This window comes from Micropterus salmoides, unplaced genomic scaffold (assembly GCF_014851395.1).
Source record: "Micropterus salmoides isolate LMB-PRFRI ecotype aquatic unplaced genomic scaffold, ASM1485139v1 Ms_hic_scaffold_4, whole genome shotgun sequence".
NCBI lineage: Eukaryota > Metazoa > Chordata > Actinopteri > Centrarchiformes > Centrarchidae > Micropterus > Micropterus salmoides.
In genome coordinates, this window is record NW_024043372.1 from 8312400 (window position 1) to 8325362 (window position 12963).

The window sequence follows — 12963 nt, forward strand, 5'->3', positions numbered from 1 at the left end:
GGCGAGGTCCGCCGTGAAGCTAACTGGCTTAGCCCAGCTAGCTTCGTCGTCCTCCTCCTCCTGCAGGGCCGCGAAGGCGTCGACCCGCCGTCGCTTCTCCTCCACGGGCAGCTGTGCGCAGTAGGGGCATGAGGCCCGGGGAGTCAGAGCCAGGCCAGCGTGCTGAGGACCGAGGCAGGTCTCGCAGCGGGCGTGGAGATCAAACCCCATGATGTAGCCGGCGTGGCAGGACGGGCAGAGGCGGACTCCTTCCGAGCGGCGGACCTCAACGGTAGAGCGGTGAGTAGCCATAGGAAAGCTCTTTAGTCAGGAAAATTGCTCTTTAGATGCTACTCTGCTCTCCGAAATGACTGCTATGCAGCGCTGAAGAAAAAAGGGGAGCAGATCTCTGGTCTCGCCGGTATTATATACCTAAATTGCGGACCTGAGAGAGGCCCGTGCACGGCACATGGGCGCGAAAGAAATCTTCAGGACTGCGCATGCGCGCGGGGATGAACCCAATAGCGACAGCTCTTAGAGGGCGAAGCCTATACGAAATAGAACTACCAATTTAGGTATCTGGTAGCATCCCAGTTAGCTCCCAGTTAACTTGGGTAACTGCCATCTACTTTAGCAAACTTATCAGCTAACTACCATGGTTAGTTCCATAGTACTTACTATAAAGACATCTCTTCTAGCTTTGAGCTTTAGCAGTTGACCACTGTAAATAAACAAGATATTTTTGACCAGTAGCACTAAAGAGCAATTTTCTTAAGAGTAGGCCTGCATTTTGTTTCTATCATGCAGTCACAGAAGCTTGCAAGTGCCGCAATTCAAATCCTGTCACTGGTAATAAGCTATTCCAGTGACCGACGGTTGATGGCAGTAATGTGCCAACAATCATAGCAATCGTAACAAAAGCCTTTGAAACATCTAAAACAAATCGAAATTGGAAAGGTTATTGGGGGGAAGGAAATACAGTCAACATGTATTTTTAACCCTGAAGAAACACACCCATAAACATTGAATGTAAACATAACTTTTGTTTCTTCACCAAACTGATTAGCTGATTGTTTCAGGATTGATTTTGAGATGTTATTGATGAAGTTAAAGACATTTCATGTCCTTACTCTCACCCTACTTTGAATTAGCATGATGTCCTCCAACAGGAAGCTACTACTAAAGTGACTGGTCTTTCCACAATCATCAAGTTTTATGCATAATCAATCATTCTATTTTAGTGTATATCTTTTTTGGCTGATGTTCAGATTTCTTGGTTTTGAGAAGTGCTACAAAAATAATCTCCATTATCACATTACTTATTGTTTGAGTCATGTCTCACTTGCCAACCAAAACACCAAGGTAGTGATTATGTGTTAAAAGGCTTTAAAGTGTCTCATCATATACTGTAAACTCTAATCATCCTAGTAAAGCAGAGATGATTGGAGAGCTAAAAGAGAGAGAGAGAGAGAGAGAGTCATAGAGAGACATGTAAAAAATGAAAAGAGTCAGTTAAGTGGTACAGTGAAAGAAGACAGATTTTATATAATTCCCATAGCAACATACACACACAAAAGTTACAATGGGGCAGAGAACATCACTTAACGGCCCTTTAGCTGTCACAGCTCCATACTAGATTACACACACACACAGAGTTACTGTGTGCTTGTTGAAAAATGTTTTTTGAGAGACAGAAATTAACCATTCAACCCAGAACACACACACATTAAGATACACACATTTTCATACACATGACAACATGCAGTTTCTGTTAAAGTCATTCATATATTTTCTCTCTTTCTCACACATGCACACATAGATGCACACTGCACTGAGAGAGCTATTAAAGAAATGTGTTGAGTTCTTCACACCAGTTCGCTGACAGCTCATCTCTTCCTGCTCCACCAGGGGGGAAAGAAAACACTACAGCACCTTAAAGGCACACTCTGCTCAACTCTGATTTTGTCTGACATTTTATTGCAGTGAAACAGAAGAAAGAAGAGGCATATGTAAACACTCAAGAAGAAAATCGATGTAATGGTGCTCAAAGGTCATCAAAGATTCCAGAGTTGTATGCAGTCACAACAAGTTCGTTGAACTTAAAGGGAGAGTGATTCTGCAGGATTGTTAATATTTGAACTCAATTGCTAAATAAACACACCCCTCCCTTCAGTGCTTCCTCAGAATCTCTGCCACCAAATTTCAAATCTCAGCGTTGAAACACCTCTTCCCCCCTCTCCCTCTCTCTCTCGCACTTGTCGCCATCTTCCACGCGTTGGATCCCTGGTCCTTACAGTACCTACAAAAACGAGTACCATCATGTCTTAAGGATTTTGGCATCGACTTTGCCCCAAAGTATAAGTTCTCATGACATCCCTATTCAGAACACACACAAAATGGAGAGCTAGCAAATCGTGAGGACATTTTTGCTGAAGTTAACAAAAAGTGAATTGGATTACAATCACTTTGAGGAGTTTGATCTGAAGGCATTAATCAAATCAACCAATTCAACAACCAAGCATCAAGCCATCAAAATGTATTTTTGCCATACTACTACTAATTTGGGCTGTCCCAGACTAAGGATTTACATAGTCGAATCAGAATCGTCAAGTCCTGCCTGTAGTCGACTGACAGTCGAATCATGTGTGTTTTTGTGCGCGGCGATTGTGAGCTGGCGGGGTTACACACACTTCGCTTTAATCTTGAGTAGCTGCAGAGCTGCAGTCTCTATTCATTTAACTTACAGTGTAAATTTCCAGCTAAAATGATTCTGTTTGAAGACCCTTTTTTTTGCTTTCTCTCGCCGGTCAATCACCGGTCTTGTGCAGTTTTACATGCATTCCGTGCTGCTGACAACTGCATTCACATTGCGGTTCCTCGCAACTCTATTTCAAGTAGCTAGTTATTTAAAAATGATAAAATATTCTTTGTGTGGTTCATCAACGGTGATAAATTATCCGAAAGTCCTGCGAGGTGCAGGAAACTCGGCACAACACCAGTGAAGCTGGGGCTCCGGCTCTTCAGCAAATCTTCCTCCTCTGCCACTACACACATATAAACTCTACGCCTACACATGCATACTGACGACCCAGGGTTAAGGTTACAATTTTAGATTTATTTACGCACTTTAAAAACAGCATTAAATGTTGAAATGTATATTGTAATAGGCTGTATATTAACTTATTGGGAGAAAACTGGTAGTTCTATGTAAAATCAGACGTTGAGCACCTCCATATCGCCAAAATGGCATGATCCTCGTTTCACTGCGAAGCTTTGACTGTGAGATTGACAGTCGAATCAGGCTCCACCCATCGAAGCATTGAATCTTTGACTATTCAGTGTCAGCCGTACTACTACTACTACTAATAATAATAAATAATACATTTTATTTGTAATGCACTTTACATTTGAAACACATCTCAAGTGCTACAGGTAAAATCATAAAAGCAAGGTAAAAACATCAATATAAAATAAAGCTAAAAAGTGAACATAGTGAAACGTCTCACAAGGTTGATTAAAACATAATACATTCTGGTAAAAATAAATGTTTTGACTGAAATAGGCCATTTTTTTCCGTCTACTCGGCTCTGACCGGTGACCGAGGCCAAGCAGTGTCAAATATCCAATTTTCTGCCAATCACATTGAACGTTACAAACACACTGCACAGCGCCATGTTTCACATGTGTGCACAGACACCTCATGTCATAGCCACACACACACACGCCAAAAGATGTCTTAGGTGTGTGGAAGTTATTCACGAGAGTGAAGAATAAGCAACGCTATCTATTTAGGCCTACATCTTCAGAGAAACACACAGAAAGAGATCCAGTGGGTAAAGCAGGGACCAGGTAAAGCAACAGTGAACACAGCTGTTGGTGATGATGTCATTCATACCACAGTGGTCTCTATCGGTAATTAACAACAAGCGTCCTCCACACGCGGCTCATCTGCTGCTGCTGCTGTGAAAATGGAATCACGGGTGAAAACATACCAAACGCGAGTTCTTTTAAATAAAACTGCTAACAAATAAAGTCAGAGCAGAAAGAGAGAGAGAGAGAGACACAGACAGACAGACAGGTGTATGTGTGTGCTTCTGTGTCTGAGGGGAAAAGCAAGGTGAGCAGATTACTGTAGTTTGTGATTAAACACAAAAATAAATTAAGCAGAATTAAAATGGTGTGCAATTTATTTTCAGCTCCTTCTAGTGAACATGCTAATGTTATGTTATAGTAAATGTTTCATTATGACCATACAATTGAATGGACCCCAGTGAGAATAGCTAACGTTTATACTGGTGCTGATGGGGATCCTAATAAAAATAGATTTTTCCAATAAATTGTGTATGCTGTCAGTTATAGTTCTTAGAAAGAAAGAAAATCGGAATCGGCCAAAATTAGAATCGGCAGGTCAGACCTTTTAAAAAATCAGTAGCTGGAATCAGCCAGGAAAACTGTAATCTGTGCATCTCTTACTACAGTGAGAATCAGAATCAGAATTAGTTTTATTGCCAGGTATGCGTACACATACGAGGAATTTGACTCTGGATTGTACATTGCTCACGATGTGCTTACTCATACAAAAATACAAAATCACAATAATAAAAATAAGATAAAATCAGACAGACTTCAGTGTAGACAACACAAATATACACACTATGAACAAAAACAATATAGACATATTGACAAATAGTGCAGTGAGCAGAGTGCAAAGGATGCAGGAATAATTAGTATGTATATAGTAGTATATATGTATAACATAATATAATAATATATGTAATAAGTATTTTGTGCAGGAGTAATGGCTTGAGGTAGGTGGATTTGGTAAACAGCATCTACAATATGACAATATAACATTATGAACAGCATTGAAATAGAGAATGGGGAGTAAAACCAAGTGTTGTAAGTGTAATAAGTTGTGTAAACAGGTGGCTCATTAAAGACAGAGCTACTGGGTTATTGTGTTGTCCGAACAATAATGCTGCGATGATGTGTTCAGAAGAAATCCGCTTGACACTGTTCTTGATCATAAAGTTTATTACATCAAGGAGTTCAGCATCAATTACAAGCTCTGCAGCAGCTTGAAGAGTGACCCAGCCCGATGGCCACTCTGTCTCTCTGTACATCAAACATAGCTTATATAGGATATGTGTAGGTATCTGTTAGGTACCATAGAAGGGTTTGAGTCTGCAAAATAAAGTTCCAACCCATAGAAGGGTACAGTAGTACTCTGAGGTAACAAAACAAGGGGTCAGAGGTCAAATTCTATAGAAGGGTTCAGACCCTACATAACCACCAATCACTGCTCTCCCCTTAGGAGGTCACTGACCCTCTGTCCAGCTGCTACAGTGCTATTTTTAACTGTTATGCGTCAAATGCACATATATTGTACACCACAATATTGCGCAAGAATTGTTCCTGACACCGTGAGTCAGAAATCAGCTGTTCATCAGAGTGATGTCTTGTGGGAAGAAACTGTTGGTTTTGGCGTACAGTGCTTGTGTCTGGGGTGAGATGGAGCTGCAGTGATGTTTCCTGCAGCTCCATCTGACCGTCCTGCCAAGCTGCCCTCCAGTTCTGAATGGAGGGCAGGTTGGCACCGATGATCTTTTCTGCAGTCCTGACCGTCCGTTGTAGTCTGTCCTTGTCAACTATAGATAATCCCGCCCTGAAGCATACTCTGCTTTATAGTGTATTTTCCTCTAAATGGGACCATAATTTACAAAATTAACATCATGCTGTATTAAAGAAGACTTGAAACTAGTGATTGAGACCATAAACACATTAGGAAAGTGTTTACTGAGGTAATAACTCAGGTGAGAAGTAGGGTCAGTTTACCAGTATTTCAAATGGAACTGGATTTCTTTTTGCAACCAGAAGAGTTGTCCCCTGCTGGCCGTTCAACAGAATGCGCGTTTAAGGGACTTCCATGTTGGTCTTGCGCCTCAGACCGGAAGCTTCCTGCTTGTTCTGAACCTACTGCAGTCTCTGCAGACTTGTTAGGGGATCCCGATGAGAAGTGCGTTACAGTAATCCAGTCTGGAGGAGACCAAGACATGGACCAGCTTTTCAGCATCAGCTAAGGTCAGTGTGGAAAGGAGTTTTGCAATATTTCTGAGAAGGTAAAAGGAGATCTTGCAGAGGTGTTTGAAAAGGGCTTTATATGCGAGTTGTGGGTCAAATCTTAGACCAAGATTGGTGACTGTTGAGGAGAGGGGAATGTCATGATCAGAGATGCTAATACCGGTTATGGAGAATGACTGGATTTGATGTGAGGTGCCAACAAGAATTGCCTCAGTTTTGGAGCTGTTCAACTGGAGGTAGTTGTGTTTTATCCACACCTTTATCTCCTCCAGACAGGCAGTGGGTATTGAAAACGATGATGATGTCGGTGTAGCTGCAGAGGGGTGTGTATCAGATTTCATGTAGAGTTGTGTGACATCAACATAACAGTGAAATGAGACTCCACAAGTCGTACATAGTATGCTCATCTTGGACAGATCCAAAACTTACACTCAGTACCAATGTAGGAAGTACTGTGACATTCTTACAGGGTTTCTAAGTGTGAAGGCGAGGTAGTCAGGGTGGGGAATGTGTGAGTAATGTGTTCGTCTTTGATATCAGAGGTCTCTGTGTCCCCCTCCATACCTTTAGCTTTTCTGTTTTCCCCCAAAAACTTTCTTGGGGCAGATCATAGTCAAGTGGTTCTCCACATATATTGTTGGAGAAAGGAGAGATCAAGCCTGAACCAAAACATACATGAAGAAACTACAGGATCAGTTAATATCACAGGGTAGAACTTGACAAGATACAGCGTGCTACTGATTTGGCATCAACATTTGTTGTAATGAAACTGTGAGACAGAAAAATACTGACAACTCCAATTGTGAAAAAGGTTAAACTTCTGTAACCTGCAGGGTTGGATTCCCCAGACCTTAGACAAGCTACAGGTGAGTCTACCTGTCTTCTTCAAAAAACATTAACCAGGGGTAGTACTGAAATTAAGTCAATTAATTAATTTCAATTTCAATGTTAAAAATAATTCAACATTTTTAATACTTAATAATTCATTTTGTGAGTCTTATCAGCGGTTTAAAATGATTCTCAAATATCTTTGGGTTTGACTATGAACAAAAAATGCAATTCAAAGACGTCACCTGGGTCCTGGGACCTGTGAATTTTAATTTTTTTAAATTTTATTATCTCATTTTTTGATTGATTAATTAATACAAATTATTTGATTAATAAATTTATTAAAAACCTGCACTGTATAGACTGGGACATTTTCTGATACCTCAGAGTTCATGAGTTGTGGCATACACCGACATTAAATAAAAATTGCAACCAAGAAAAAGCAACTTTTTAATGATGTTCTTGTGTAAAGACGTAAAAGATTTTAAAAGGTGAAACAAGGAAATGTTGATCTCCTGACTTATAGCAACATTATGTAGTATTTTTATCTTAAATGAACACTCTGACTTGCACTAGGTTCTTTGGAAGAAGCTAGCTCAATATTCTCAGTATGGTTATCAAGGCTGTGAAGAGACCGAAGAAGACATCAGAAGAAGTGAAGAAGAGAAAAAGAGAATGGCGGAGCAAGAGACAGGACAAGAGTAAATATCAGACTACTTTTACTTGTTGGTTTGAGCTAAAAGAGCTGAAAAGTTGGCAGATGCCAAGCTGAACTTCTTGCTTTTGGAATGGTAAGTAATAACTTATTAGCTGGCTTTCTGTCTTGATATTGTCACACTTGCTTGACGTTTGGCTGCGTTAACAAAGTTGGCTAGTTTTTGATCGTAATGTAACAACAGTGGTGAATTACACTCTGAAAAACCACATCTTGCATAATGTTGCTTTAAACCACTTGGATGCCAAGCACAATGTACACTCCATGTTGGAAATACAATCTTGTTACTTTTATCTGAAGGTTGGATATCATCATCTTAATTGGTGTGTGGGTAAATCCTTCAAACTTGATCTACCACAACCACTGCAATTTTCTTTTCTGCGTTGTAGGTAGAGCTATAATTGATGCTGCGTCATGTGGACTCACCCAGTGTCTGTCCAGCCAGCACCCTGCCGTTCTCCCCGATCACAGCGCCCCTGGCGTGCCTCTCACTGGCGTACTGGACAAAGGCGTAGCCCTTGTGCACGGAGCAGCCCAACACCCGGCCATACTTGGAGAATATGCTCTCCACGTCTGACTTCTTCACCACTGCTGTGTTCAGGTTGCCGATAAACACCCGGGAGTTGATGGACTTTGGATCTGTCTTGTTGGTCACATTGCTGGTCTGGACCTTAAGCGACATGCTGAAGAGATGGGCGAAGGAAGCGACTGAAATACTGATGAATTGGGAGGGAGACGCAGATGGATGGGGATCTGAAGAAAATAAAAGGGATAAGATAACTGGTGTTAGTCACAAAAGATAATGGAAGACAGCTGCAACCCACCACCTCACCACTGAACAAAAATCACCAAACGAGCAATAACTTTCATTATTAAGCATAAAAGTGTTCATGCAAACATGTTCAAACAGGAATCAATACTTTGGTTCATAGATACAAGAATGGCATATGATGTAAGAACATAGTTTTTTTTTTTTAAAGTTATAACGTAGTGTTAGGGTCACTGGAACACCATCCACATTCATTCCAGATGAATGTGTTCATTTGTGTGACCTAAACTGAACTTTTATCATGAAACTAAGCCATAGAATTCAGGCTCCCATAATCCTCAGATATTCACATCCTGCTTTCAGATAATTTATCGGGTATGTTGAGCACCTCAGGATATTTGGTCAGGTAATCGACTAACAGAAGATACAACTGACCACTCAGCTTGAAGATGTCAGCTCCGACTTTCATCCATGGCAGGTCTGGAACCTGATGTGGAACAAGCGGCTCTGCCTGGTGTTTAGGCTGTAGCTGCTGACACTGCACGCACTTCTCCACCATTGTCTCTATGGCTCGTGCCATGCCATGCCAGTGGAGGACTTTTTTGGACTTTGTGCGCTGCACTCCTTGGTGAGCGAGATGCGGCTTCTCCAAAATCACTCTCCTGAAGCTCTGGGGTATAACGATTTTGGCTCCGACCATTACAATGTCGTTTTGTATGCTGATATTTTGCTGCATCGCCCAGTAGCAGTGTAGTTTTCTGTCTAGACTACGCTTCGTCGTAGGCCAACCTTTTGTATGTTTCTCACTCACAGCTTGTAACACGTTATCTGCTGCGGTTGCCTCTTTCAGTTGGATGAGTATTTCCTCACTCCGGGCATTCATGGAATGGGATTTCATAATGTTCCTGCTCTGATGACGCTGCGATTATCATGTCATCTGCTATGACGTACACACCTGCGATGTCGCCGAAGGTCTCCCTGTTCTTTTGTTGAAACACCTCGCTAGCAGACTTGATCCCGAATTGGAGTCTGAGGATCAGAAAAGGCCCCACGGCGTGTTGAAGGTGCACACCTTTGACGATGGTTCATTTAGCTCGATCTGCCAGTATCCATCCTTTTCATCTAGGATGGAGAACATTGATTTCCCAACTAGTCTGCTGGATGGATGGAGTAGTGATGGCGCTTGACTGCCTGATTCAGGTTGTAAGGGTCCAAACACAACCTTAGCACACCATTCTTTTTCTTTTCAATGTGTATGTGGTGGACTCCGGGAAACTCACCCAGTCCTGTGAAGACATCTGCGTATCTTTCTATCAGCTCCTCTATGGTTGCTGGAGGTTTTTCTGGCTGCGGCAACTTTGCTGTGAGTGCCTCAACCCTATTTACCAGCTGCAGCTCCTCACATGCGTCTCCGCCCAGATTAGATTGAGCACCGAGTGCTCAATCTAATATACCACAATGGCAGAGAAGAACTTTAAAGCTATAGTTATTATTTGAATTATTATTATTTAAAAGTTTCAAATGAATAGTGTATTTTAGTGAGACTCAATTATTTGTCGTTTTCTCTTTATTACTGTAATTAAAGTCATTATTTAGTGTTACCATTTAATTGATTAAATTGCAATTTGGTGCCCCTTCAAACCATCTGAATTCACACAATTGGTGCTCATCTACTGTCACAGAATATGTGATTGTTATGCTTTGCTTTCACATCAGAAATGAACTGCAATCAATATGGACATACAGTTCTCAAGCAATGAAAATCATATTTCTACATTACATGAAGGCACTACAACATAATCCTCACTTTTAACAATCAAAGACCAGCTTGCAGCAAGATTCATGAATGAAAAGGAAACAATTACTTCTTTAAGTAAGTACTGAAGGGACTAGTACTGCAGTGATACATTTAGTTTTCCTCCAAATAGGGACTGTTCACAAAGTTCATTATACACGCACGACCCGTGCCTACTGAACTCATTACTAATGGAAGTCCTTCAATTGAAAGGGATAGAACAGCTCCAGTCAAATTTCTCTTTGCAAAACTTCCAAAAAGTTGGCTCTGATTAGACTAGTTACAGGAGACCATAACATTGCTGCTTCATCACGAGACAAGCTCAGTCAATCACAGAGCAGGATTTGAAAACCAAATGCAGTTTTTATCCCTATCCTCGCTGTGTGCCAATTCCCTCCATCCACATAACTAATGAACACAAGCTGAGATGACAGAAGGAGAAGGAAACGATGGAGAGGAGGAGGGGAAGAAAGAAGCTCTGGTATAAAATTAAGGAATGACAGAGGAGGCTGAATTAAATTCAACTTCTAAATGAATTAATTTAGAATTAATTTAATGATATCTACAGTTATGTTACTGATCAAATGCCTTTTTACCCTAAAGTCATCGTTGGAATATGGTTCATTATTAACAGTCATTAGGTGGAATGTAAAATGTAAAACGATGTTAGCCCACATCATTGGTTCCCAGCCTTTTGGTTTGTGACCCTTTAAAGTGAAGCAATATTTTCTTGTGAAGTTCTGTCAGCTTCTGACCTTAGTGTTGACATTGAGCTGTTGACCAAACCAAACCATCTCAGATTGATTAATTTAAGGAATTTTAATAGGCATGAAGAGGTGAAAATCCTTTATTTTAAAAGAAAGACAAAACTAGATAAAGGAAAATTATATTGAAATGTAAATATTTTTTAATCTTCTCTTTAATTCTTCAGTGTCTGTCTATGAGGACCTCTCTCCATCCACACTGACTTTGATTTGCAATTACTGGGCTGACTAATTTGAGTTTGGTAGGGTAGGTGCCAGTCTATGAGAAGTTACATTTCCATATGTGTAAGACAGACCAGTGTAAACATGAAATATCACATGACATATTAATGGATTTTTAAAAATAAACTTGGAAAAATGTCATTACTCTATATAGCAAAACCATATTTTTGTGTGTTTGTTGTTTTTGTGCTGGTCCACATAATCAGAAGGAATGTGACAACTAAGAGAAAGTTTAACCCCTCAGAGATGATAAAAAGCATTTTTTTCTCCCGTGTTACTAAATGTGAATACGTCTTAGCTCAGATACAGGCTAAGCTAACAGTGATCCTAACAATTCTAGCCCTGGCTGCTACATGCCACAGAATGCACATTTCAGTTGATAGAACAGTACTGCAGAGCTGCCCATAGTGCTGCATAACAAAGCAGGCAGAGTGAAGCGATCTCAGGTGAGGAACCCAACACTCAGATGAAGGACTCTTAGGCCAACTCAGATTTTCACAGGCTGCTGTAAAGCTCCAGGGGATTATGTCTCACTTGAAACATGTTTCTTCACTGTTTCATTTCTACTTGGCACTCAGATATAAACTTGACATTTAAAGAAAGCTAAGTGAGTCATGTAAATGAGTAAATGACTCATCTAAACCACTGATAGTACAGTAGTGGGAGTTAAAGTCTGACAGATGAGTCAACAGAGAAGCGACGGAACATCTATCTACATCTATCTAACTTTCTATCAACAGCAGATGGACATCAGGAGACAGAAGACTTACTGAATTGAGATATAGCTGAAGAGTACCAGTTTCAAGATTCTGGGTGCACACGTTACAGAGATTTGGACTCAATTCACAAAGATGAGGACTTAAAACTTGATTTGGACCTGAGTGAAGACTTGACTTACTTAAGTATTTCACTTGACTTGTATGCTTTTGCTTTTTGACGTGGAAAAATTCTGGCACCATAAAAATAAATAATGGCAAAAATATGACTACATACAGTCCCTTCCAAAAGTATTGGAACGGTAAGGCAAATTCCTTTGTTTTTGTTGTTCACTGAAGACAGTGGGTCAAAATATGGGTATGAGACAAGAGTTCAGAATTTCAGCTCTCAGTTCCTGGTGTAGATGTGTTAAACAACTCAGGACATACCATGCTTTGTCTGAACCGACCCATTTTTCAAGTGAGCAAAACTATTGGAACATGTCTGACAGATGTTTCTTGTTGCCCAGGTGTTGCCTTTTAGGTTGATTGTTGAAACATTAAATAGCTTTGCATGACTAGTCTAAGTTTTCATCCTTGGTTCAAACCTATAAGGAAGGGTTAGAGTCCCTAAGTAACTAAGGGCCCGTGTCCACCAAAGCATTTTTTTCTGACGCCAGCCTCTTTTTTCAATTCATTGCAATGGGAGCGCCGTGTTTTTCCAAGCTGTTAAAAACGCCAGGAGCGTGACGAGGCGCTGTGCGTCTTTTCTGCGCTGAGCGTTTTTTTCCGGTCGCAGAGAGTTGAAAGATTTTCAACTTTGGGAAAAACGCTGCGCTCATCACTGTCACTTTTTACCCATCCAGTGTAGGAGAGGTGGGACAAACACCACACCGAGCAGACACGATCTTGAACGAAGCCATGTGCCTACTTGCCGAGGTGTTTCCCACAAAATCTCATGAACCCGCGTGTGCTCTCATGTTTCAGCCTTCTCTTCATGCAGAGCAAGGGCCAGAGCAAGTAGGCCTACATACTTTGTGGTGACATTTTTACATTCCGTAAAATTAAGTAGGCTACCCTACTTGCAGCACATCGCCTCCACGGAAATTATTTAT

The 12963-nt window shown here is 40.8% G+C and overlaps 1 protein-coding gene across 3 annotated transcripts in view; it reads right to left on the reverse strand.

Moving 5' to 3' along the window:
- The window catches only part of raly (RALY heterogeneous nuclear ribonucleoprotein), a 183414-nt gene that overhangs the window by 70591 nt on the left and 99860 nt on the right, over positions 1–12963 (reverse strand). For all 3 annotated transcript variants that reach the window (XM_038697146.1, XM_038697145.1, XM_038697147.1), the window contains exon 2: positions 8030–8356. In XM_038697146.1, coding sequence (XP_038553074.1) covers positions 8030–8285 — 256 coding nt within the window. In that variant the 5' untranslated portion in view covers positions 8286–8356. The remainder of the gene's footprint in view (positions 1–8029; positions 8357–12963) is intronic.